The following is a 27,197-nucleotide window of genomic DNA, read 5'->3' as shown; positions in this document are numbered from 1 at the left end:
TCTTGGCCCGCGTCATTTCCTCTGCCGGACATGGCTGGGTTAGCGGGGTCATAACACAGAGGGAAGGAACAGGCCGAGCCAATGCCCATGAGGCCCTGCAGTAGACTCAGGCACATGGGCGACCTTGTCATGCCCTGGGCTGCAGTCAGTCCCCCATCGAGGCCCAGCCATGGAGCCACAGTCACCCTGGGAGATGGCGCCGTCTAGACCATCACCCCTCAGCCCCTAGACCCAGGCATCCTTGGCAACACTTGGGCCCAGCTGAAGGCACTGCTGAGGAGGGAGACCCCACAGGACACAGGGACACGTGGGACAAGCAGACACTCTGCCAGAGCCCCCCCCCCACAAGCGTGCACACACCAGGTGCAGCTACTGTCACCCTGAGGGTGACCCAAGGAGAACCGCAGATTCCAGCAGGTGTCCAGAGCCTGAGTGAGATGAAAGGAGCTCCAGGCAGGGAACCCAGAACTGCCCCCCGCTCCCACCCCACGCTGACTTGTGCCCTCCCCACCAGCTCACTGAGTGCCTGAGGCTGTTTATTTCCTAGCAAGGATGGGTGTCTCATCTCCACCCGCTCCCCCTCCCCACCACACTCTTACCAAGCTGCCAAATCAAATCAGCCCCTGCGCTCGCGCCAGGCGGGCATGGCGGCCAGCAGCTGACGGGAACGAAGCCAGGCTCAGAATATCCTGCCGCCTGTGCCTGTCCGATGCCTGGGTGCGCTTGTGGGTGGGGGTGGGGAGGGACAGCCGGCCTCTGGGCAGCGCCTCCCAGAGTGGATCCCATTCTGGATGCCCCCCTGGGTGGTAGGCTCCCATGAATGAGTAAGCAGGTCCTGCTGTGTCTTCCAGCCCATGAGGAGCTGTGGAATAGAGCTGATAGGATGCAGGTTGGGGGTCCGATTGGAGCCCAGACATCTGGGCACTGGGCTGGGCTTGAGGACTCACATGTATGATCCCATTCACTTCCCAGCAACCCCACCTGGGAGCCCAACCCAGTGGCTGTGAGCTGGACAATACAAACCCCATTTTATAGATGGGAAGCTGAGGCTCAGACAGCAGAGTGAAGGGAGAGAAGCAGAAGCGGAGGGGACCTAAGGAGGGGTAACAGTGTGGTCATGTCCACCCCTGGGGAGCCCCAGGCTGAAGGAAAGAGTTTGGCTCTATTCCAGAGCCAGACGCGCCCATGGGGAGCCGGGCCATCAGGCAAGGCTCCCTGGACAAGGCCGCCTGTGGGAGACAGGAGGTCCTGAGTCTGCTGGGGGCTGGTGGAGGGGCAGCCTGGGGAGACGGGGGAGGGCCTGGCCGGCCTCAGCCCCTGGCTTTCTTGTCTCTGCAGCCAGCCGGGACCTCCTTGCACAGGAGCCAGTGCCCCCGGGGAGTGGAGACTGCGCATTGCAGGTGAGAGCTCAGCAGAGAGAGGGAGGCCTGGGGTGGGCTTTGGGGTGGGGGTGGGGGGCGCAGGCTGGGGGCCAGTCTGAGCGCTACCCCCACCCCTGGGAGGACTGGGAGGCTGGAGCTGAATCCCAGCCCCACCCCCTCCGGCTTAGGGTCACCCCAGACCAAGACCACCTCTCCCTCCCTATTCCTGCCCAGAGTTCCCTCCCCATGAGGATTCGCCCTCCTCTGGAGTCACCTGGGTGTCACTAGGGCTCCTCCCTCATCCTCCCCACCCTCACCCAACAACTCCCTGTTGATTCTCTGCCCTGAGTATCTGGTGAACTCCTCTCTAGTTCTCCTACTGTCTGCCCTGGTCTGGGACGGGCTACCTTTCCCCTGGATGGCTCACTGGCTGTCTCCTCTCAGTTGCTCCCCTTCTCCAAGTGACTGCCAGAAACATCCTTCTAACACACAAACCTGAATTTGTCACTTTTCAGCTTAAAAATTCTCTATGCTCCCCCTCCCCCTGCTCCCTCTGCAGCCCCAGCCAGCTCACAGTTCCCCCTTCATTCGCTCCTGCCTCCCTAGCACCACTCCGGCTGGCCTCTTCCCCCTTCAGCTTCCCAAATCCTTCTGGGCTCAGCTCTAGCCTCGCCTCCTCCAGGAAGCCCTCCCTGCCTTTCATGCGCCCTCCTCTGAGCTCTCCTGCTTTGGCCGTCAGCTGCTGGGACATTCTGCTGCCTGTGCCATTAGCACCCTATTTTCTCCACCTTGTGACTGGGTTGTCTCCCCCTCTGAACTGTGAGCACCCTGAGCCTAGGGATGTGTCTTGTTCATTCCTGAGTCTCCCACCACCCTCCAAAAGGTGCCTGAGGAGGGCTCAGCAAGCACCTTTCCTTTGAGATGAGGGGTGCCATCTCAGTCCCTGACCACGCCTTTGGGGGGGCCTCATGGGAATTGTCAAGTGTCCATGGGATCCTGCGTCACAGTGGAGTGGACTGGGGTTGGTGAAGGTTGGCACAGAGGAGGGGTGTGTGTGAGATCAGAGAGCCTTTGATGAACTTCCCCTGTGCCCTGGGGTCCTGGCTGAGAGGAAGGGGAGACTGTGGCTGTATCATCCCCTCCTCTGGGCCAGGAGCTCTAGATCCACTTCCTTGTTTAATCCCCACGGCCTCCCTGGAAGGCAGGGGCTGTGATTCCTCTACTTAGGGGAAGCTGAGGCCCAGCGGGATCACACAGGGAGTGAGTGAATCGGAGGCAGAGTTGAAAGTGGACCTATGTCACGTATTCAACCCTGGCTCTCTCCCTGCCCTCGGGTGAGATGGCCGAAGATGCCCATTCGGGGCCTGGTGCCCAGTGGGGTCAGCATGGACTCACTGCTGGGACACAGAGCCCAGCCCTGAGGATGTGCCTGCAGCTGGGTCCTAGGCGAGGGAGAGAGGGGGAACCTGGAGAGTCATTATTAATTTATTTCTGGCCGTGGCATTCCCCGTGGGGCGGGGGCTCCCCTGGGAGCTGGAACAGATGGTGTTCCTGGGGGCCAGCAGTGTCTCGGCAGCCGCTGCTACCCGCCAGGAAAGACTGGATTTGTCATCCTCCCAGGAAGCTGAGAGGGGAGAGGGCTTTGGAGAAACTGAGCCCATCCTGGGAGAAGGAAGCGGGGCTGCAAGAGCAGGAGCCGGGCCCAGGCTTTTCATTTCTTTCTCTGTGCACAGCCCCCTTTCCCTTGGCCCTGCTCCCTGCAAGTTCAAGTTCTGTCTCCTTCCTCACCCTCCCCACGAGGCTTCCCCAGATCATCCCTATTTGTTCCTGCTGCCTTTCCTTCACCGGGGTCCCACTGCCCCCTCTCTCAGCCCAAAGATATGGGCTATGAGCCCCCCCGGGTCTCATTTCTTTCCCCCCAGTCCCACACCCATCACAGAGATGGCAGGTGTCTGCCTGGCTTCTGAGCAGCGCCTGCTGTGTTTCTGGGTTCACTTAGCACCCCGTTCTGGGTGCCCGGGCCCATGCTCAGCCCTGCTGGAAAGAGGTTGCTGCCCCTGGGGACCCCCTAACACAGAAAGGCTAGGACTGGAGAGAGTAGGAACCCTAGGGTGTGGCTCAAACTATTGGGACCCCTGGAGGTAAAGAGGGATGGGGAACCTCCTGTGAAGGTGGCGCCTGGGGAGATGAATGCACTCATCCAGTGGATAGACCATGGGATCAGGTGGGCATGAGTTCAAGTCTTAGCTTCACCACTTCCTAGGGGTATGACATTGGGCCAGTCCCTTAACCAATCTGAGCATCAGTTCCCTCACCTGTCAAAAGGGGATAAGAAGCTTCACCATCATTGGACATAATCACTATTTTTGGACGTAATAATCATGGCAGGCCTGTTGGGAGAAGTTACAAAGATAGTATATGTGAGGCGCCTGCCCCAGGCCTGGCCCCCAGAGAGTACCCGGAGGGAGTTGGCAGTCTCCCTGCTTCCCTCAAGGGGGAGATCCTTGGAGCCAGGTCTAGATGGCTCTGCTTTGTGAGACCAGGTGCCCCACGGGGCTGGGTGGGCACAGCTCATTCTTCTGCCGCTGGCAGCACAACAGCCACGAGAGCAGGACTGCCGGCTCCCATGCCCTCCCAACAGGTGTCTGTTCAGCACACCTTCTTCGGATGGCTTCCTGGCCCCTGCGCCAGCTGGCCGGCTTGGAGGAGGGGCTCTTCAGTCACCATCTGGAATCCTCCTTCAACGCCAGGGCCATTACTTTCTCTGGATGTCGGGGCTGAGGCAGTGCAACCAGTGAGTTGAGCACTCTGGGTGAATGCTGTCTCTGTGCTGGCTCTCAGGGCCCAGACGAGGGTTAGGAAACCCAGCTGGGGCAGGGGCTGGGAAGAGGCAGCCATGAACAAGTGCACGGGTATCCACATCAAGCACCCTAGTGCTCGCCCAGCACTGGCTCCTCTGTGGCTTCCCACTGGATAAGGAAAGACCACACCTTTGCCATGGCATTGACAGCTGTACCTGCTGGACCCCCTCCTGTCCACCCCTTGCCCCCAGACATGGCAGTGCTCACTTCTGGGACACCTGCTCTTCCCGACCTCCCTGACTTTGTTCACACTGGCACCTCTCTTTGGAATGCCTTTCCTTTGTTCCTCTACCTACTCCTTTTGGTGCTAGTGGTAAAGAATCCGCCTGCCAATGCAGGAGACATGAGACTCAGGTTTGATCCCTGGGTCGAGAAGACCACCTGGAGGAGAGCATGGCAACCCACTCCAGTATTCTTGCCTGGAGAATCCCATGGACAGTGGAGCCTGGTGGGCTACAGCCCACAGGTCGCAAAGAGGTGAACAGGACTGAGGCGACTTAGCACGCAGGCACACACGCGCTCCTTTTTCAAGCCCCAGACTAGATGCCACCTCCTTTGTGAAGTCCTCTCAGATTGCTCCCTCCACCTCAGGTCAAGTTGGCCTCCCCTACCTCCTGGGCACTCATACCTCCAAGCTTCCCTGAACTTACAGTCAGACATCTTGTTACACCATGTGGTTATATATCCTTTCCCATGTAGTTGTAAGTATCTGGCTGGTAGGAGCCAAGGCTGAGTCTTCTTAGTCTCTCTTGGGCTCATGTGGGGCCTGGCATAGGCCTGGTATAGGTGCCCAATAAATGCTTCTTGATCAAACGAGAATGGCTATGAGATGAGGGTGAAGTAGTTCTAAGAACTATATTGCCGTATTGGGTGCGGGCTTGGAGACTTCCTGGAGGGGGCACCTTGGAACCTTGAAGGATGAGGAGGGTTAAAGTCAGTGACTAATGAGACCAGAGATCAGCTGGATCGTCAGGGAGGTCCACGTGGCTGGCTTCTGAGAGGACCCTCTGAGGGCAACGGGACAGGGACCAGGCATACAGAGAAGCCTGGAGCAAGGACTTAGAGGGGGCTGCAGGAGGCTGGCTCTGTGTTGAGAACCCAGCTCCAAAAACCTCTTCGCCCTTGGGTCCTGGTCTGAGGAATGCTTGATCTCCGAGTCTAGAGCGAGGCTGAGGCCAGCAATGGTGAATAAGTGGACCCCGGAGGTGGGCTAGCCATAGGCAGCGGCAGGAGCCAGGGTGGTGCTGTTGGGTAGGATTGCTCTGGGGGTTGAGAAAGGCTTCAGGGTTGAGGAGAGCAGCTTGTGCAAAGGCATGTGGGTAGGACGTCCCTGGGTCTGCACGGGAGAAGGCCAACGTGTCAGTGGAGCCCAGGTTACTGTGCCGGAAGCGTTGGGGTGAGGCTGGAGGGGCTGCTGCAGGCAGCTCTCCCCATGCTCGTTTTTAAGATTCTCAAGTGACTGCTCCAAGCTGGGAGACCTGCCAGCCTCCTCCTGGATTCTGCACATCAGGAGCAAGTGGCCTCAAAGCTGCCCCACGGCCTGCAGGGAGCTGCTGCCAACAAGTTGGCCATAGCATCTGGTGTCCACAGGGGCCCCCAGGCCCTGCCATCTGTCTGCACCCACCTGTCAGGCTGCACAGGCCCAGGGTGTGCAGGGACCTGGGCCAGGGAAGCGATCTCAGCTGCCACCCCAGCCTGTCTGTCTGTCTGTCCATCCATCTGTCCCCATCCCTGACTGACCAAGGACGAGGCAGAGATGGGCAGACGCAAGTCCTGCCGTTGGAGACGCCTAGTCTGCAGGGGCAGACGTCAAGCACCAGGCATTTACACCCAGGGAAGAAACACTGAGCCTGGTCCAGACTTGTGGCCCGCCCCGCCCCCCGCCAAGGCCCCAGGTGGTCCCCTCAAGCGCTTGAAATGGAGGCTCAGAGGAGGTGGGGACTGGCTCCGAGGCAGACAGCAGGTCAAGGCTGATGCTGGGCCAGATGCTGTGGCCCCAGGGCTGGATGAGGCTCCTCTGGCTGGCCCCTCCCCCACCACCCTGCCTGGCCCTTGGCTGTAAACACAGAGAGAACAAGTTCCGTTTCCCGGGAAATATTTATCTCAGGCCGTGTGGGGAGCGTGCGCTGGCCTCCGCCTGTCCTTCCTGCGGGCTGGCCTGGGGCAGGAGGTGAGGGGGCTTGGTGGCCTTGGGGGGCAATCTGTGGGGCTCCCGAAGGCTGAGCCAGGAAGGGTGTGCCCTGTGGTTCCCACCAGAGCAGGAGTCTGAATGCCAGCGCACGCAGGGAGAGGAGGCAGCTGATAGGAGAGAAGCCGCCGCATAACCTCGCCTCTGTCACGTTCCTATTTTCATCCCTGTCAACCCGTCTCCTCCGGTTCCTGCCTCCAAGCCTCTGCTCCTGTCTGCTGCCCCCACCTGGGATGCCGTTTCTTCCACTTGCTTGTATGTCCCAGCTCTCAGCTGGCTTCCTCTGGGAAGTCTTCCCTGACTCCCGAACCCCCTAACCCTTTGTCCTCCCTGCCCAGGAGCCTGTCCTTCCACCCTGGCTCACAGCAGCTTCAGACTGAGCCCCGCAGATCTGTGAAGGTCTTGTTCCAAGCCCCTCAGACAGTCCAGACAGCTGTGCTCAGGCTGCCCAAGAGTCCCCTTCCTGGGAAACACAGGTCTGGGCCCCCTGGGGGTGAGGCAGGGCCCAGAGGTCACCTTTCAGTGATTCAGGACAAGCCCAGGCACTCGGGGGAGCCAGGCTGATTGAACGGGGTGCGGGGGAATCCCACATGGGCCCAGCAAGGGCAGGTAGAGGAGCCCCAGGTCCCTGCCGGGGGGTGGGGGCAACTCTTGGGCTTTAGGCTGTGTATCCCTGACGGGGGCCCTGACAACAGGAAATCCTTGAAGGAACAGGCAGTGGCTGAGGACTCTGAGCACAACAACAGGAAGCAGCCTTGACATGGGGCAGCAGCTCTGGCGACGGGACCCGGTGGGGTGGGGGTGGGGGCAGCTTGTGGGGCCCAGGGTGAGGCCCAGGGCGACACTGAGACATTGACAGTGGGGCAGCGGGGGCTCTGCTGTGTGACACCGAGTTTGTGAAATCATGGGATACTTGTGTGGAGAGTGGGCGAGTCACTGAGCGTGACACCAAATGACACACACCAAATGTGTGACACCAAAATAGTGATACCAGATGTGTGACACCACTTGTCCAAGACTGTGTGAGACAGTGGACATGCTACTGATGGTGTGACCCTGTGATATCGATTGTGTGATGCCGAGTGATACCAAGTGTGACCCTGAGGGTGTGACGCTGTGAGGATCAAATAGGTAAACACGGATGAGTGACACTGTGCAGTAACAAGTGTGGTTCTGAGTTTGGGGGCTCAAGTGTCTGACACTGAATTGTCATTGTGGGCCCCAGGCATATAGGGAGGCTGAGTGTGCAACCAAGGGTGTAACACAGAGTGACATCGTGTGTGAAAACCAGCGTGTGATACTGTGCAATCCCGTAATGCTTGTGACAGTGTGAGCTGTTAGCACACAACCCTGTGTAAAATGCTGTCATGGGAAGACCCTGATGGGTTCAGGCAGGGAAGTGACATGGTCTAATTTATGATTTTGAAAGAGTCTATACTCTTGTTGCAGAGTGTATGGTGGGGAGCCAGCTGGAGGGGCCGAGAGGAGGTAGGCAGAGAATTGAAGGCCATTGTAGCCACCCAGGCTGGAGATGGTGGTGCCTGGGCTAAGGGGAGGGCAGAAGAGTTGGAGAGAAATGAACAAACTTTGGAGATATTTGCAGGTAGAAATGACAGAACTTGCTGATGAATCAGAGGATGAACCATAAGGAAAAAAGGAGAATGGCTCCCAGGTTTCTGATTTGAAGAACCAAGGGATAGCTGGTGGCGATGTTACTGGGAAAGGCATGGGGTGAGAGAGGACGAGGAGACAAAGATTGACAGACCTGTTTGGGATGCAAGTCAAACATCTGGGTGATGGGCAGCTGAGGCCAGGCTGGGGATATGTTTGCAAGCCAGTGTGTAGGGCTGATTTATTAAACCACAGACCTGGCTGGGATGACCTAGGGAGAGACAGTGAGAGAAGAGGTGAGGACTGAGGACTGAAGCCTGAGGTGAAGAGCCGCAGCGAGACAGAGCAGGAGCGGCCAGGGAGGTGGAGGAGACCAGATGGGGTGAAGCTGGAAGTCAGGGAGCGGGAGAGGTTCAACAGGGTGACATGCTGCCAAGCCGTCAGGCAAGGTGGGAACAGGGAGATCGTGCTGGGCTGGGCCACGTGCTCAACTGAGCCAGACAAGAACCCTGTCGGTGACAGGGTGGGGCCAGAAGCCAGATGGCCTGGGCAGGTGGTGAGTGGCGGTGAAGACAGAGCGTAGTCAGTCCTCTGGAGACCTTTGGCTGTGAAGGGATGCAGAGAGGACGTGTGGTTGCTCCAAAGGGGTGTGAGGTCAAGGGAGAGTACAATTTTTTCTTATTATGGAATATTTTAAACACACAATGCTTGGGAGAATAATACAATGAGCTGGTCATATACCCATCACCCAAATATAACGATCATTAAGATTTAGAAATATTTAGTTCATCAATCCCTCCTTTTTATTTTCATTTTCCTTTCTTGAAATATTTTGAATTGTGGTAAAATATGCATAATATAAAATTGACCATCTTAATTATTTTTAAATAGAGAGTTCAGTGGTGTTAAGTACATTTGCAGGGATGTGCAACCATTTTCCAGAACATTTTTCATTTTGCAAAACTGAAACTTATACCCATTAAACAACTCCCTCTCCCTCTAGCCCCAGGTAACCACTATTCTGTTTTCTGTCTCTATGAATCTGACTACCCAAAGTATCTCATATGAGTGGAATCATAGTATTTGTCTTTTTGTGATTCTCATTCCATTCAGCATAATGTCCTCAATTTTCATCCAGGCCATGTCGTAACATATGTCAGAATTTCCTTCCTTTTTGAGGATAAATAATATTCTATTGTATATAAACCATTTTGTTTATCAGTTCATCCCTTGATGTACACTTTGGTTGCTCCATCTTTTTATGAGTAATGATGCTGTGAACATGAATGTACAGATTTAAGATCCTGATTTCAGTTTTTTAGATACATACCCGAAGGGGAATTGCTGGGTCACATGATATTTTAATCTTTAATTTTGAGGAACCACCGTACTATTTTCCACAGCAGCCGCAAAATTTTACATTTCCATTGACGGCGTACCAGGGGTCCAGTTTCTCTACATCCTCGCCAACACTTATTTTCTGTTTTGTTTTTTTTTTAAATAGTGGCCATTTCAATGAATGTGAAGTGGTATCTCCCTGTGGTTTTGATTTGTGTGCCCTGATGATTAGTGATGTCGAACATCTTTTCACGTGTTTGTCAGCCATTTGTACATCTTCTTTAGAGAAATGTCTATTCAAGGTCTTTGCCCATTTAAAAATCAGGGTGTTTATTTTGTGGTTGAGCTGTAGGGCTTCTTTGTATATTCTGGATACCAACCCCTTATCAGACATAGGATTCGCAAATATTTTCTCCCATTTTGTAGGCTCTTTTGCTAAAGTATTTTAATGCAAATCTCAGAAATGATGTCATTTCATCAAAGGTGGATATTTTTAAGGTCCTGGATGACATGAGACAGTGCAGCCCAGAGCCAGCTTGAAACTGTGTGTGTGTGAGTCTGTGTGAGGGTGTGTTGAGGACCTTGGGAGCGCGGTGTGTGACTGACACTGCCTCACCCTGAGTGAGGACCAAAGGGATAGTTTCACTGTGTGTGGCCCTGTGACACTCAGTGGTGTGTGGCCCTGTGGACACCATGTAATGATTGTGTGTCACTGAGTGTGTGACATGCCATGTGACGGCAGCAGCGATCGTGTCCTCCCTGTTGTCACCCTGAGCCGATGAGCCTGACACACGGAGTGGATGCTGCATGGGATGAGAGCAGTCACGGGCGTGTCGTGAGTGATGGGGGTGTGTGATTGTGTGGGATCAGCCCCAGCCTCGGCTGCTGACCATCAGACAGAGGACAGACATCACAGAGTGGGCGAGCAGGAGCACTCAGTGGGGACAGAAATGGTGTCTGGGCCCAAGTGTGAGCTGGCGTGAGGCCTCCTCCTTTCTCTGAGCTCCCCAGGAAGGCTTCCTGGAGGCAGGGTGGGAGCGTGGCACTGGGATGCTGCAGGTACCCGGTAAGAGCAAGGGCTATGGTGTCTGGCTCTGACATGTAGCAGGTCATTTTATCTTTTAGGCCTCAATTCTCTCAAGAATAAAATGGGGCTGGTGGGAGGATTACGTGAAATGGTGCTTTTAAAAGAACACAGTGCCTGGCACTGAGTGAGTGCTCAGTGGTCCCTTGGGGAGACCATCTCTTGCATCCCAGTGTGTCCAGGCACCTGGTGTGATGTGAGCACCAGTGGGTGTACAGAGGGGCTGAAGGGAATGAATGATGTGTTTGATGTTCACAGCCCTCCACTTTCCCTCTCCCATCCCTTCTGTCCTCTGCTCAGCGTCGTCAGGACCTCCCCATTCCATATTGCTCCCACACCCTCCTCTCCCTGGCTCCTGACATCCTTACCCGCTGTCAGCCTCCAGCCCAGGCTCCTGCAGCCTCATTCAATTAGGCCGATGCAATTTACTCAAGAAAAAATGCCATAATATGGTTATCACACCAGTGGGGGATCTGGCCAGGGTTGCGGGGAGGGAGGGGGGCTGGTGGGTAGAAGACCCACACTCACGGCTGAGGGCTCAGGTCTGGAAGGGCCTTTCACTTGGAACCCCACCCACTCCCTTGGGCTCCATTTTGGAGCCCATAGAGTCCAGAGCTTGGATCTCCCCAGCTCCAGGTACAGAGATCTTGAGACAGAAGCTTGCAATGATTAGGTTCATTGTGTCTATGGAGGGTCTCTGGTCCTCTCCATGTTTCAGTCTCCCCATTGGACAAGGAGATTTGTCATTGGTGGGGGTGGAGGTGGGGGCAGGGGTGGTCTCTGATCCTCTGGCTGGCCTAGCTCATCTCTGCATCCCTGATCTGGTCAGTCCCTCTCATGGCTTCCGTAGGGCCTTCTCTTGGGCTTTGGAGAAGGCAGGGTAGAGGGTGGGTGAAGGGGAAAGAACCCCAGGGGGAGTTTGGTGGGAGTGGGAGTCCTCAGAGCTTTATCTCTGTTCAGAGCCAGAGATCCTCTAGTTCCAGGCTGCACACCTGGAGTGGGGGCAGGAAGAAAGGGAGCTTGTTTCCTGGTCCCCTGCAGGGCCACAGCTTCTAACCTCACAGGTTGAACTTAATTCACACAGGGTTCCAACAGCACTGAAACCCAGCTTACACTCGCCCCAGCCCCCCGCCAACACTTGTCCCTCAGGCTGCATTTGCCCAGAGGGTTGAGATCACTTCTTTGTAGCTTGCACAGAAGTGCCCTAGCTCCCTGGCTGGGAGCCACTTAGGCAGGACCGCAAGATTCCTCTTGAGTCTTCTCAGCGGCTCTGGGAGAAGTCACCATTTCAGAAAACTGAGCCTAGAGAGATGAAAGGCTTGTCCAGTGCCACACAGATGACGTGTGGCGGGGAAGACTTTTGAGCCCAGGTCTGCCAGAGGTGATGGAGGAGGTGATTGTGTGCGCAGGGCAGGGCAGGTGAATCAAACCCCCCACAGGCACAGATGCCAGCACTCAGCCATAAACTCATTCATTCGGTCAGAGACAAAACCAGCCGCCGATGCACTCACAGTTCCACAGACAATTACACACTTGCTGTGTACACCCAGGCCCACGTAGACATCACCAACCCACATCACACCCACACAGGCCCCCGCATACACAGATGGCTCACGCACAGACATGGCCTCAAGGGTGTGCTTACACTCCCAGAGTCCCAGACTCACATGCTTTCACACAGACATCCTTCTAATGACCTGAGGGACATATTCTGCTGTGGTCACATGATGGTCCATAGGGACATGCATTATGGACAGCTGAGGGACAGGCCACACGTGTGCTCAGGTCACCAGCTGAAGGGGAGGAGCTCCACATAAAGTGGGGGGAAAAGTCAGGTGGGATGAGTGTATCTGGAATTTTGCAGTCAGAAAAGTTAATGCAAAAGCAATTCTAGCGTTCATTTCCAAGACAAAATTGAGAAAGTCTGGAGGAGAGCATGGCAGCCCGCTCCAGTATCTTGCGTGGAGAATATCATGGGCAGAGGAGCCTGGCGGCCACAGTCCATGGGATCTCAAAAGAGTCAGACGTGACTGAGCGACTAACACACACACTGGTGAGGTCGGGGGACAGTCTCATCTTTTTAGGGTTTTGGGGCCTCTAAAGGACCTGCACAGATAGATTCTCACAGGCACAGCAATAGCACGAGATCTCCTGAGCTCATGTGTTTACACGGCCCTGAGCTGTGTGTGTGTGTGTGTACACATGCGCTCAGTGGCTCCCGGATTCTTGGGATATAAGGAGGGAAAGTAGGAGAAGTTCCAGAGACTCCGGATGTTTGTTCTGTGGCTTCCTGGGCCCTCCAAAGGCAAATACTTTTGGATGCCAGCCTGCCTGCCTGGGCAGGGTGGGTGGGGTGGTGGGTTGTGTGAGAAGCCTGCCTCTGGAGCCCCACAGACGGGGACCCTGCATAATGATGCAGCGTGACCGAGGCCCATGGCCAGCTTCCCGTGGACTCGGGGGCCCATCACCTCCCCTCTCTGGGGCTCGGTTCCCCCATCTGAAAAATGGAGGCAGAGAGGAGGTGAGACTGGATGGGCCTTCCCCTCGAGACTGAAATCAAGAGACATTCCAGGCCCAGGGTGCAAAAGAGAAAACCAAAGCTGGTGGGGAGATGCTGGGGTCAGGGGAGGGTGTGGGAGCCCAGAGCCTGCAGCGTCTCCCCACCAATGACCCCTTCCCTGGAGAAGGGCAGTGCCTCAGAGCTTTGCTCAGGGAGTGGAGGGGGAGGGAGGCCCAGCCCGAGCTGATCTGCCAAGGGGAGCAGAGGAGGCAAGGTGGGGCTGAGACTCCCCTGAACCCTGAAGGACTGGATGGGGAGCCAGAGAGCACAGCACGGGTGGGGCACCAGAGCAGACCTGGGCTGAACCTGGAAGGACAGGAGGGGAGAAGTGAGGAAATGGAAATGGAGGAGCCAGGGCCTGGAGGTGGGAGGATGATGGGATAGTCGGGAGAAGGTTGGAGAGTTGGGAAGAGGCTGGAGTGTGCCTGGACTCGGGCATCAGTAAGAATAGCAGTGGCCTCGTCTGGGGTGCTTCACAAACAGTTTCAGCAAGTCCCGGAGCTCAGAGCCTATTCTGGGGCCCTGGGAGCCATGGCAGGTGTGTGTGTGTGTGTGGGGGGTGGCTCAGAAAGGCCCCCGCTCTGGGGAACAAAGTCGTTGGAAGCTCAGAGGCAGGGGCATGCCTGAGATGAACCCTGCCCAGAAGATTTCTCATTCCAACCCCCAATACAGTGGGACTATTTTTAGGAACAATGAGATGCTCACACATTCCTGCAGGGGCAGGGAGAAGGAAGGGGGGCCACGAGCCAGTGCAGAGGCAAAGGGTGGACCCTGCCCCTCCCTCCAATTTGGGCTTCGTCCTCAGGGCCAGCGAGGTTTGAGGACCCTGGCCAGCCCTGCCTCCCTGGCCCCAGCCCCAAGGTCCCTTCCTGGCTCTTCTTTTGTTCCTCAGCTTCTGAATCGGTCCTTATCTCTGTCCCAGTCTCTTTCTCATACTCACCCTCCCTCCCAAGCCCGAGTCCATGCGCCGGGAATTGGGGAACAGCTGAGATGGACCAGACCCTGAAGACAGAGCCAAATACAGTCATGGGACCCAGCAGTGAGGCTGTGGGAGAGATGCATGCCAGAGAAGAACAGACTGAGGGAGAGGGACAGACGTGGAGAATCCAGGAAGACTGGGAGGGAAACAGAGCTCAGGTCAGAGCCGGGAAAGTCCCCTCTGCGGCCTGCTGTTGGCCTTGCGCTGGAGGGGACGCCCTGCCCGGCCAGCCCCCTTCACCCTCAGCAGCCCCTCCCCAGGCCGGCCCTTCCTCCCTGCCCTCTGCAGGCCCACACTAACCCTGTGCCAGGCCAGTGCCATCCATTATTGACTTCCCAATGTGGGCACCATGTCTGGCACAGGGAGAGACCAGAGGCCCTGTCCCTGACTTGGAGGAAGGCACCCAGCCCCTCCCCACATCTGAGAGGGTCTCAGTCCATCCACCAGCCAAGACGGAACCTGAGGGGCCTCTAAGACGACAGTGCTCTGCAGGGAGGGAGCCTAGTGTGTCCCGAAGGCCTGTGGCCGGAGCAAGGCCTCCTGACTCCAGGTGCGTGCATGCTTAGTTGCTCAGTCGTGTCCAGCTCTTTGTGACTCTATGGACTGTAGCCCGCTAGGCTCCTCTGTCGATGGGATTCTCCAGGAGAGAATATTGGAGTGGATTGCCATGCCGCCCTCCAGGGGATCTTCCTGACCCAGGGATCAAACCCGTGTCTCTTAAGTCTCCTGCATTGGCAGGTGGGTTCTTTACCACTAGTGCCACTTGGGAAGCCTGACTCTGGGTGAAAACTGGGCAAGTCCTTTCCTGCCTCTCCTGGTCTTAGCCTCCCCTAGTCAAGCTGGGGACTAGGTTCCATAGGCCTGAGGCCCTTGTAGACTCTGGTCCTGTGTGAATTCTCAGGAGGGCTGAGAGGAGCACAAATGACCCACCCAGGAAGGCTGCCTGGAGGAGGTAACCTCACTTATGAAAAAAGGTGATAGTTAGTGCTCCAGGGGAAGGGCCCTTCCCTCTTGACATACCATCTATCCCCTGCCCTCTCTGCACGGGGAGGTGATCCTGAGGCAGAAGGACCCCCTAGCCTGCAGAGATGTCTTGGAAATGTTGCCAAAGTCCTCTGTACAAGGCATTCTCCTTCCTTAGGCTCCTCTAAGACAGTAACTGTGCTAGACTTGGGAGACTTTGAAAGGACTTAGCTGTCTTCCTGGCCCAGGGGTCTCCAGAAGTCATTAGGTCCACCCCTTTTGCTTGGTAATGGCATATACCCTTCATAGCCCAACAGCCCTGGGCACTTGGGAGTCCAGCTGATCATTTGATAGCTCAGTGAATACCTCCTGACAGCCGTGATGGGGGCTGCATGATACTGGGGTCCCAAGGAGGAAGAGGATAAAACCTCTGCCCTCTAAGAGCCCCCGGTCTGATGGGGGAGCCAGGTGGACTGTAGTGGGAACTCTGCAGGCCACGCCATCATGGGGACACAGGCTGTAAGAGCCCTGGGTGGGAGACTCAGACTAACCTGAGGGAGGGAGCAAAGACAAAATGTTCCTGGAGGGAGGCCCAGAGAAGGGAGGCCAGTCGCTCATTTATTCCATCATTCATGGGTCCAATTGTTCCTTCGACTGTCGTTTCCTGAGAGACATTAATTCGTCTCTGACGCTGGTCCCAGTGGGTCACTCGGCTCCATCCTTCTCTCCTGCTTGGGCCACTGTGTCTGCCTCTCAGAGGCTCCTGGACTTGCTTTGTTCAGCTCCCAACCCACCCTGAAGGGAGGGGGTGAGGCTGAGAAGGGTTCAAAGACATTAAGGGTCCATGGGACCCAGACCTGAAGGCCAGCCGGGTTCACCCAGTCCTTTGTTGGGGCACAGACTCCCTGGCAGGGCCCTGTCCTTGCCTACACACCACTGGGGGCAGGCAGTGCACCTCCTCGGTCCCAGGCTCCTCTTTAGTGGTATGACTGACTCATGGCCGTCTCCTTGGGACTCCCAGGCCATGCCCCACCTTGCCCGCACGGGGCCTTGGCCAGGAGTCAAGAACAGTAGAGGCATCAGGTGTTGGGGAAAGCAGTGATGAGGGGCTGCTGCTGGTGTGCTTGGGAGGAAGGCTGTGACGCTGAGGAGAACGTGAGCAATGGGGGTGGAGGTCGCTGTCGGCTCTACCATGAGAATGAGGCAGAGGGGCATGGGCGGCATGCCTAGGCATGAGCCTATCCTGAGCCCCCACCCCCCACCCCAGGCCATCTTTTGCCTCCCCCACTTGGCTCTGGCCTCCCTCCCTCTGCCCACTCTGCTGTTCCCTCATCCCATCCTTTCCTCACCCCAGACCCTGTGCTAGGGGCTGAGGGGGCCAGAGAGTCAAGAACACAGAGAGCTGACTGGCCATACGATTCCTACCTGGCTGAGATTGGCTTGCAATGGATGAGGGGCTCGGGAGGGGCTGGTTATGAATGTCGGAGGCAAGGAGCCCACAGGATGGGGCTGAGCTCATCAGGGAGGTGGGGGGATGTGCTGGGGGGTCTCCGGAACCGGGCTCAGGTGTATTCTACAGTGCACGTGTCTCCAGTGTGGCTCGGAGGCTGGAGACGCGGCCCTGTTGGAGTAACAACTGAAGCCAGAGTCTGCGAAGGGCAGGTGAGGGGCGGAGAAGGGGTTGGTGGGGAGAGAGGGGGATCCAGAGGAGGGAGGAAGGAGCAAGAGAAGGGGGGAGAGGGCAGGCCCTTCCTTTAGGCCTGGGCCCCTGAGCTCTGAGGGGCCCTTTCCACACACCCTGGTCTCTTGTCACTCCCTGCCCCACCTCACTCTCCTTCCAGGACCTCTGCCTCTCCCTGCCTGGGGACCTTCTCTGAGGAGTCCCCTTCATATGTGGAAGTGGCATGGACTTGCCAGAAGATGGGTCATTCTTACCTAAGCAAGGCCCCTCCTTTCTGATCCATAGTCTCCTCACCTATGAAACAGGATGGTCAATACAAGCACCTCCCAAGGTTCATGGGAGGACTAGAGAGAGTGTGTGTTGCTGGGTCTCCAAGTGTGGTCCCTGGGCCAGTAGCGGGGAGTATGTTGGAAATGCAAACTCGTAGCCTCATCCCAGACCTACTGCATCAGAAACTCTGGGGGTAGGGCCAGCAACCTGGATGCTAACAAGCCCTACAGGGGTTCTGGTGCACAGGTTTGAGAACCACTGATGGATGCCCCTAGCACACGGTAGGTGCTTTTTCTTCCCTGAAGCCTGATGCCCCACTCAAGTAGGACTCTGACATGTGAACTTGTCCACCTGAGGCCCGGGCCTCTCTCCTGCTACTTCCTCAGATCAGGTCTCCCAGGGATCACCAAGCCTCTTTCTTCTATTTTCTTGACCCCGGTCCAGCTCAGCTTTGTTGAGGGGAGGTCTGGGGCTGCAAGATCTTAGCACTCCTGGGCAGCTGTCCTCTGTGTGTTTAAGGTGCCAGATCCATTCAAGGCAGCTCCTTGGGTACACAGCAGGTCTGGGTGGGCAGGAGGGGAGAGAGGAGGAAGGGCCGCCCCTCCTGCTTCCTGGCTATCTCCTGACTCTATGGGGTGAGCCACGCTGCAAGGGCTATGAGAGTCACAGAATAAGTTCCGGGTGCTCGGGCTTGGCTGGGGTCTGAGGCCCAGTCCCCAGGGGCTTCTCTGGCCTGAGCCCCCGGGAAGCCTCCTTTGGGGGAGCTCTGCCAGTCATGCTGGTGGAGCAGATGGGCTTGCAAGTGCCAGGCGCACGCTGGGTGCAGAGACAGATGGGCTCCTTTGTCCCTGAAGGCCCTGTTCTCTGGGAAGAGGAGAATATGTGTGTGATGCCCACCAGAACAGGAGGCAGGAAACAGAAGAATAGATGGCATCTGCTCTGGCACCCCTGGTTTCTCCCATCATGGCCACCTTGCTGGGTACCCTTATTCTGGGGGTGCCAATCTTGGGTCAGACACTTTCACCACAAGTTCTCAAGAAGACCACCTGGGGAGTTAGGGAAGGAGTGGGCAGGAGAGACAGGAGTTTGGGGCAGGGAGCAGGAGTGTACAAAAGAGAGAGGGCAGAAGCCATCTGAGAGGAGAGAGGATTGGATGTGGGAAAAGACATTGAGACTCAGAGGTGAGACACGAGAGCAGCCTGTGATAGACATGGACCGAGGGAGGCATGGCAAGAGGGAGAGACCTACTCGGAGAGATCAGGGAGACAGAGCCTGAGAGAGAGACACAGGTCCAGAGGGAAGGAAAGAGGAATAGAGTGAGAGGGGCACCAAGGTCCTTGGAAGTCCCCATTTTAGAGAAAGGGACACCAAAGCCCAGAGAAAGAGGAGGTTCCCCAACCCCAGACCACCCAGGGGACCTAGCTCAGGCAGAGGTGGATAAATCAGCATGTATAAATCAGTCGCAGTAACACAGCTTGCCTTAGGAGGTACCTTGCCATTGGGTTTGGTGTTATTGTCTTCTTTTAGGTCAGTCTGGGGGCACAAGGAGGCTTCCCTCCAGAGACCAAGGGGTGGGCTCTAGGTTCCTAGCAGTAGGGAAAGCAATAGATGGTTGATGGAGGTCACGAGAGACAATGAGACTCACAGAGACAAAACAGGAGAGCAGCATGTGACACTGACCTTGACCTTCAAGAAGGCCATCAGTGCCTCTGCTGGTGGCTCCAGAAAGGATAAGACCAAGGTCTCTGGCTTCATATAATCCATTAATGAGTTAGAAGTCATTTTGTCCAGACTCTCTCCCTACCCAAATGAGTGCAGAAAGGCTGATCCAGTCCCACTGCTGGTTCTAGAGGAGACCTGGGGTACTTTCTAGAGTGTGTGGGGAGTGGCACCATCTACAGTGCTGAGTGGACCTACCTCCAACCATAGGGCTACAGGTAGGGAGCTGGGGAAAGTATGAAGGCTCCATCCACCCACCTATCCATCCTTCTACCCATCTACCCATCCACTCATCCATTCATCTATCCATTCACATGTCCATTCAGTTCAGTTCAGTTCAGTCACTCAATCATGTCTGACTCTTTGCAACCCCATAGACTGCAGCATGCCAGGCTTCCCTGTCCATCACCAACTCCCAGAGTTTACTCAAACTCATGTCCATTGAGTCAGTGATGCCATCCAACCATCTCATCCTCTGTCATCCCCTTCTCCTCCTGCCTTCAATATTTCCCAGGATCAGGATCTTTTCCAATGAGTCAGTTCTTCACATCAGGTGGCCAAAGTATGGGAGTTTCACCTTCAGCATCATTCCTTCCAAAGAAATCCCAGGGCTGATCTCCTTCAGAATGGACTAGTTGGATCTCCTTGCAGTCCAAGGGACTCTCAAGAGTCTTCTCCAACACCACTGTTCAAAAGCATCAATTCTTTGGCGCTCAGCTTTCTTTATAGTCCAACTCTGACATCCATACATGACTACTGGAAAAATCATAGCTTTGACTAGATGGACCTTGGTTGGCAAAGTAATGTCTCTGGTTTTTAATATGCTGTCTAGGTTGGTCATAGCTTTTCTTCCAAGGAGCAAGCGTCTTTTCATTTCATGGCTGCAGTCACCATCTGCAGTGATTTTGGAGCCCAAGAAAATAAAGTCTGTCACTGTTTCCATTGTTTCTCCATCTATTTGCCATGGAGTGATGGGACCAGATGCCATGATCTTAGTTTTTTGAATGTTGAGTTTTAAGTCAACTTTTTCACTCTCCTCTTTCACTTTCATCAAGAGGCTCTTTAGTTCCTCTTCACTTTCTGCCATAAGGGTGGTGTCATCTGCATATCTGAGGTTATTGATATTTCTCCCGGCAATATTGATTCCAGCTTGTGCTTCATCCAGCCCGCCATTTCGCATGATGTACTCTGCATATAAGTTAAACAAGCAGGGTGACAATATGCAGCCTTGACATATCCATTCACCCATTCTCATTGAATTAAAACACAAAATGGTAGAACTATGTGTTGTTAGCTGGAAGGACCCATTTTTAGTAGTGAGGAAACAAACTCAGAAGAGGAAAGAGCCTACTAAGGCCACACAGAATTTCCACAGTCAATCTGGGACACACTGGAAACAGCTGCTCTTCACTCTACCCCACAGATTCTCCTCTGGAGTCTGGGAAATTGCTGGTTGTCATGCTGATATTTACACTGATGTTTGTTCACAAAAGCTGCAAGGGCAGGAATCGTGACCTCTTTCACCCCACCCTGAGCTTGGCTGTGTGTGTTTGAGTGTGTTTATATTTGCATGTGTACATGCTTAAGTGTATGTTTATGTGTGTATTGTATATTGCATGCATGTGTGCTCAGTCCTGTCCAACTCTTTTTGACCCCATGAACTAAATAAAGCCTGCCAGGCTCCTCTGTCCATGAAATTTTCCAGGCAAGAATATTGGAGTGGGTGGCCATTTCTATAGGGTTGCATTTTTATCCATGTGTGTGAGTTTGTGTGCAGGTGTGTACATGGGAATATGTGTATGTGTGACACGTGTAGATGTGCATGAGAGCAGGTATGGCTCTGTCTGTACTTTTCCTCTCCTCAGCTGTTTAAGATTTCTGGGGTTTAAAACCCTTTGACTTGAGCCTCAGTACCATTGACTCTTCTCCCTTCACTGGGGCAGCCACTCTGACCTCTGAGCCTCACCTCACGGTCTGTGGAATGTGAACTATTTCCTCCCTGAGTTGATGCAGGAGGTGAAATTGCTTTGGGCTCTTGGCAAGATTCAAGGAGAAGGCAGCATGAGAGCAAATCTTGAAGGCCAAGTGTGAAGTGGTGCTTCCCAGCTGTGTTTCCTACACTCAACACCCGCCATCTTGGGGCAGGCAGGTAGGGCAGGGCCAGGAGCTGGGTGGACAGAAGGATATCAGGCAGAGGCCACCCAGGGGTTCATCGCCGTGCTTCCATCCCGCCCACTGGGCCCCCTCTCTCCTGCTCCAACTGTCTTTAAGTTTCCTTCCCAATTCCCTTCTTGCGCCATTATCTCGCCCTTAGCCTGAGGAGTCACAGAAAACCAACCAATCCAAGCAAAGGCCAGACAGGTATCCACCAATCTCAGTAAAGGACAGGTCAGGGCATTCCCCAATCCGAGTAAAGGGCAGGTCGAGGAGCCACCAATCAGAACAAAGGACAGACTATTCTCTCTAAGGCCCCTGGGGAGGGAGCTGGGGGGTCAGTCCAGAGGAGGAACAAGACAGAGGCTGGAGATCCAGAGAGGTGGGTTCTGGACCCTCTGTCCTGACTGGCTGGCTGACCACAGATGGGGCACTGGGTTTTTTTTGAGCCTCAGTTTCCTCATCTGTCAAATGGGGAGGCTTAGCTGTCCTAAGCCTGTGGCTTTGAGACATGTTTCCCTGGACATCAGAACTCACTCTGTCACCTTGGCCCCTCTTCTCCAACTTCCACACCACACACACAAACTCCATTAGAGGGCAGGGCCCCCCACTTAGCCTATCCTTCCCCACTGCCTCCAGGCAGGAACAGACCTAAACCAGCACTACCTTCTGGGGCCAAGCCCTTGGAACCACTGTCTGAGGAGCCTGGGTTGGCAGACTTTATTTCAGGATTATCTGGGACATCAGCTCTTCCTCACCTCTTTAGTCTGCAGAATTGACCTAGAAAGGCAACAGTGGCCAACATGTTGCTGAGCCCTGGACCTGTGAGTCCATTAGGAAGTATCTGCACCTGTGTGAACCTATATGTGTACCTGGAGGGTGTCTGAAGGCAGGCTGGGATGTTTCTGTGAGAATATGAGGGTCTGTGACTGGGTAGCCAGGTATGTGTGGTGCTGAGAGTGTGTGAGCTGTGATGAGGAGAGCCTCAGGATCAAAGGACAGTTGATCCAATTTGGGGAATTTATTGTGGAGTCAGCAGCTCCTGGTGTCCTAGGATGGAGACACATCATCATGACTGAAATGTGTCTTCACTTGAGCAGTGGAAGGGATCAAAGGGAGGTTGGGGGTTGGAGAAAACAATGCCATTTGAAGAGAAAGCCCACCACTGCTCCCTCAACCTGGAACACAGGACTGGGTGGGAATGGGAGTCAGGGTAGGGAAGGAGACTGAAGCCAAGAATATGCAAGGTGAAATCTGGAGCCGAAGCCCAGACCATAGGCTTCATCCGGACCCCAGTGCAGGACTCCCCTCTGTAACCTCTCTGAAAAATGGGCATCTAGCCAATTTTTGCAAACCCCCAAGTATGGGGAGCTCAGTTTCTCACCTTTCTTCTAGTGGCCTCTGCCTATGAGCGAGAAGCAGGGACCTTTCTTGTCTTGGTTCTACCTAGAAGAAGATCTTTCACTCCCCTGGGCCAAGGTCAGCCTCCTGTGAAATCCTGTGAGTCTCCAGGCTGTCTCTGGGGCCACAGAGTCCAGTCGCCCTGCCCAGGAAAGCCTGAGATATTGGAGTCAAATACTGAGACTCCTGGATCTGTTCTGCTGCATGCAAGGCATCTCCAGGTTCTCCATGCAGGACTTGCTTTCTTATTCTCTCTTTACATACGTCACTTCCTCTGAATGAGTCTCTTCTTGTCCTTACCTGGGACATAGTGCACTGGGGATGATCTAATCAGCCCATGGACATGGAGCAATTCTCATCTTCCCTAGTTAGGGTAACATATCTTTATTAATATGCCCTGCAATCTCATCATTTTAATATATTACCTGCCACATTTATGCTGTGGGCTCATACTGAGCTTATGGCCCAATAAGAGCCTCAAGTTCACGTCACTTACAGGAATGGGGGCCACGCCATATGTCTTCATCCTACAATTAATCACTTGGCTCTATGAACACAGACTGAGCCATCCACAAGAAAGACATCAGAAAAAACTTGCAGGGGCTAGCGGGGAGGGCCTGGCTGAGTGGATGGTATGAGTCACAGTCCTGCTTTGGCCCTGGATCCTCTGTTCTGTTACCTTTCTCTTTGATCCCCATGGTTTGGACCAAGTTAATAGAGCGAGAAGCAGGGACCTTTCTTGTCTTGGTTCCGGCTCTCCAAGGACGAGGCCTGTTCCTGGGACAGGAAGGCTGTGAGGCAATCAAGGCTGATTTCTCCTTCCCCTTCTGTCTCACCAGGGGCTGGCCTCACTGTGTTTCTTGACTCTTGTGGGCTCATGTACCTCATGGACTCTCGCTACTCCCAGCCCCTCACTAGGCTAAAAAATGAGACTATGCGAGACCAGCTCCCTCCTTGGGAAACTGAGTGGGGCCCAGATTCAGCAGATGTTTCTCTGAGCACCTGTGTGTGGGCACTCAGTTTGATTTCATCACCATATCAGCCTGTAGGGGGAGATAGCCTTAGTTGCCCCCAGTTTACAGATAGAAGACTGAGGCTCAGTGACTTGACCAAGATTCACACTGCTTGTAAATAGAGGAGCTAGAATTCAAATTTGGAACTTTTTGTTTACTTGTTTTGTTTTATATTAATGTGGAAGCTTGTACTTTCCCTGCTATGCCTGAGTTGTCCTTGGCTGAAGGACAAGAGACCTAGGGTCATGACAAGACTTGACCTCTTGACTTACTGTGAGTTCTTTGCTAAGTCCCTGACCACTCTCTAAGCCCCAGACCCTTCATTGTAAGATGAAGGGACTTGGACATTTTAAGCCCTTAAGACTGGTTGGGGAAATAAAAATAGATTGGTTGGGGTGGGGGGGAAGACTGATTGTATTCTGAGTTCCTAAGATCCTGGGACTCAAGTGTCTGCTAGCCTTAGGCCCCTGTTTAAGCTGAGAGTTTGTATTCCCAGCCCCCTGGGGAGGGGCGCTGTCCTGGCCTGCCTGGCAGAGAGGCCCTCACTGCCCTTTCCTCTCTTCCAGGATGCTTTGCTGAGCCTGGGCTCCGTCATCGACATTACAGGCTTGCAACAGGCTGTCAAGGAGGCCCTGTCGGCTGTGCTTCCCAAAGTGGTATGTGCCTTGCCCCGTACTTTCCTGCCCCTTAAGCCTTTGCTCCGCTCCTCTTAAACAGGGTTGAGAAAGAAAGAAGAAGCAGGGTCTTTGCCCAGAGGACTCTCATGGGGAAGTGAAGGGTTTGGGTGAGTGTTTAAGAAGAGGAGGAGGAGGAGGAGGAGGAGGAAGACTAAAACTAAGCCCCAGTGAATGAACTGATACAGGAATTCTGGAATGTCTGGGACAGAAGGGGCATTAGAGCGTAATTGGAAAGATCATGTCGCAGATTATGGAATGGATTCACTTAGGATAATAACCTAATGGGTTCACTAGGTAGGACCTAGTGAGTCACGTGAGGTTTGGAATACATATAGCAGGAAGGATTGAGTAGACATGCAGAAGAACTTCCTTGGTACCAGCCGTGTGCTGGAATGGGGCTCTGCCTTGATGAATAGATCTGTGCTGAGTTCAGGTGTCCTGTCTAGTCAGGAGCCTGGATAAGATGTCCTCTAGAAGCCTCTAGAAGCCTTTAAGCTTCTCTCTGACCCATGCCAACACCATAGATGAGGTTGCACACCGGGAACAGGTGGAGGGTAGCTGCTTGGGCCCCTGGTCACCAGGTCAGCATGGTTTCCTGGGCCTGGAGTGCCTGGATGAGGAGACTGTGCTCCTCTTCAGTTGCCCAGGCCACTCCTCAACTCAGCTCCAGTGGTCACTATGCATCCCTTATGCAGTAGGATGGATGAACTGGCTCTCAAGACACAAAGCAGCAGTGTATCAGTTGTGCCAGATAGCAGGGAGCAGGGGACTGTCAGTCTGGGGAGGGGGGCTCTGACACCCTAAGAGGCAGGGGAGACTTACCAGAAGAGGAGATGCCTAGACTGAGTCCCCATAGCCTGGGATGTTCCCTCCTCTACCCTGGACACCAGCCACCAGCAGAACCCACTGTGTCTGAATCTGCTGGATGAATGATCCACCCAAGGCCCAGAGAGGGAGGACACTTCCCCCAAGGTCACACAGCATGACAGGAACAAATGGGGCTTGGCACCTAAGCATCACCATTCGCTTTCCTCAGCTCTGTCTTTTCAAAACTTCCTGGAAGTTCAGAGCCCAGGAGGAAGACTAATGAGTGAGCTTTATTGAGCGTGAAATTGGTAGGAAGTGGGTGGTGTGTTGGCTCCCAAAATAAATCCTCCCGGAGATGGGATTGAGGCAACATCTGGCCTGGGGTGGAGAAACATCTGGAAAAGAAGAGGCAGGGAGGTTGGCAGGTCAGCATCCACGAAGCTGCCCTGGGAGTGGGGAGGAGGAGGGTCTTCACAGGCAGGATGCTGGTGATGCCAGCATAGATGCCCTTGTATGGATTAATTGTATCCCCAAAGCAGGGGACCGGGAAGACAGCTCCGGTCCAGGTGACTAGATCCCTGGGACAGTGGGAAATGTCTGTCTTGGTCCACCCCAAAGACCTACATGAGCTAGGGAAGCCCTGACTTTGGGGAGGGAACCCTGTCTTGACTGCATGGAGGAGCTCAGCTCTCCAAAGAGGGGTGGGGAGACGGCAGGCCTGCTCTGCCTCTAGGGAGGGGTGGGGAGACGCCAGGGAGGGGAGCTGCTGGCACCTGGCTCCTTCATCAGCACCCATTGTGGCAGGCAGCCGCAAATGCAGATGGGACTGATGTGTCTGAAATGATTCCTCCTTCTCTCCAGTAAACTCAGCTAATTTTAACCCAGAGGGCTGCGAGTGAGGGGGTGGAGGCAGATGGATGCCCGGAAGTGAAGTGAGGATCTGCGAGCCTGCCTGCTCCCTACTCTCGGATTGCCCACCCCTCTCTCTGCCAGGGCAGGACTCTGGGTACTAGGTAGCATCTTAACCTCTTTGAGGGGTCAAATCCTACAGGCCCCTCCCAGGCTGCATAAAGGGTTGGTTGACAGGAAGAGGCTGAATGTAGATGAGGCATGAGGGCCTCCTTCCCACTGATTTCTTCATCCCCAAACTTCCCTACTAGACCCTCCCCCGGGAGGACAAGGGGGCCCAGGTCTTCCTGTGTCTGCCCCGCTCACTCTCCTCAGGCCCTGTCATTTCTGGCCCATGCCACTTCTGAGCTTGGCTCAGGTTCTCTGGAGGCGGGACTGGGGCATCTCCTGGGGGTTGGGAGAAGGTGGGGGCTGGCTGCGGACAGCCAAGGGCAACAAGAGTGTGTGACTCTTGTGGGTTGTGGACTCTCACAGCTGTGAAAGCCAATGGCTTCTGAGAAGGACTCCATGCTTACTTACTTTAACATGGAGCTTCAGTGTCACCTCCTCCAGAAGCCCTCCCTGATACAGTCAGCAGAGAGGAGAGCCCTCCATTCTCCCACTGAGAAAACAACGCCTCTCAGGATACTGAGCCGGGCACGTGGGTACCCCCTCGATGGGGTGTAGGCTCTGCTGAGCACCCGGGTCTCCCTCATCACATGCGACTCCAGCAGTGGAGACGCTCTGCAGACAGGTTGGCTGTGGGTCTCTAAGAGTGGCCAGTCCTGCTTGGAGGGAATGTGGATTTTCTCTTGTGGGTCAGTGAGGGCAACTGCTTCTGCCAAGACATGGTCTGTAACTGAAACCAAGACTTCTCTGGGGGGTAGTTCCTGACAGTCCAGTGGCTGGGGTTCTGTGCTTTCACTGCCGAGGGTGTGGGTTCAATCCCTGGTCAGGGAACTAAAATCCTGCACGCTGAGTGGCATGCCTCCCCACCCCCAAAAAAGGACGGCTCTGGGTCCTTGGGGGGAGGATTGACAAGCTGCAGACTTGATATGCTTCAAACAGAGCTTTGATCTCACTCAAGGGAATGGTCATTCCAAAATACAAATCAGCTCCTGTCTCACAGGGCTCACCAGCTCCTCCCTCCCCAGTAGCAGTCCCTCTCCTCAACAAAACCTTCCCCAAGCTCCCTTCCCACTCAGCACCGCTGATCCCAAACCCACCTCCTGTGCCCCCTCCCTGGCCCCACCACTGTCGGTTCCATCAATGCTTTGGACTCTGTACACCTACCTACCTATTATTAATACTTGGCCCAGAAGCCATTCTCACGCACTCCCTTTCGTTGTTCAGTTGCTCATTCGTGTCCGACTCTTTTGTAACCCCATGGACTGCAGCACACCAGGATTCCCTGTCCTCTACCATCTCCATCCCATTGCCTGAATATGTCCAATTCCCATGTCAGTTACAACTTTAAAGTCACTCCCTCCAAGAAGTCCTCCTGGCTTAGCTCACAGTGTGTGATTTCTTGGTTGTGTATCTGAGGTAGGAGGGAAGATTCCAGGGTGTTCAGAGCCTCTTCTGCAGTATGGCCCCGAGTGGACGCTCAGTTGTTATTTGTTGAGGCTGCAGTCTCTGCAGG

General features: G+C 54.7%; 1 protein-coding gene across 2 annotated transcripts in view; it reads left to right on the top strand.

Moving 5' to 3' along the window:
* Positions 1–27,197, top strand: part of PDE2A (phosphodiesterase 2A) — a 69,308-nt gene that overhangs the window by 9,381 nt on the left and 32,730 nt on the right. Inside the window, exons 2-3 of one of the 2 annotated variants that reach the window (XM_055548999.1) lie at positions 1,339–1,400; positions 23,750–23,839. In XM_055548999.1, coding sequence (XP_055404974.1) covers positions 1,339–1,400; positions 23,750–23,839 — 152 coding nt within the window. The remainder of the gene's footprint in view (positions 1–1,338; positions 1,401–23,749; positions 23,840–27,197) is intronic. The other variant, XM_055548998.1, reaches the window with a different exon arrangement.

This window comes from Bubalus kerabau, chromosome 15, assembly GCF_029407905.1.
Source record: "Bubalus kerabau isolate K-KA32 ecotype Philippines breed swamp buffalo chromosome 15, PCC_UOA_SB_1v2, whole genome shotgun sequence".
NCBI lineage: Eukaryota > Metazoa > Chordata > Mammalia > Artiodactyla > Bovidae > Bubalus > Bubalus kerabau.
Note: the sequence above shows the minus strand (reverse complement) of the source record. Positions and strands in the feature narration are given on the sequence as shown.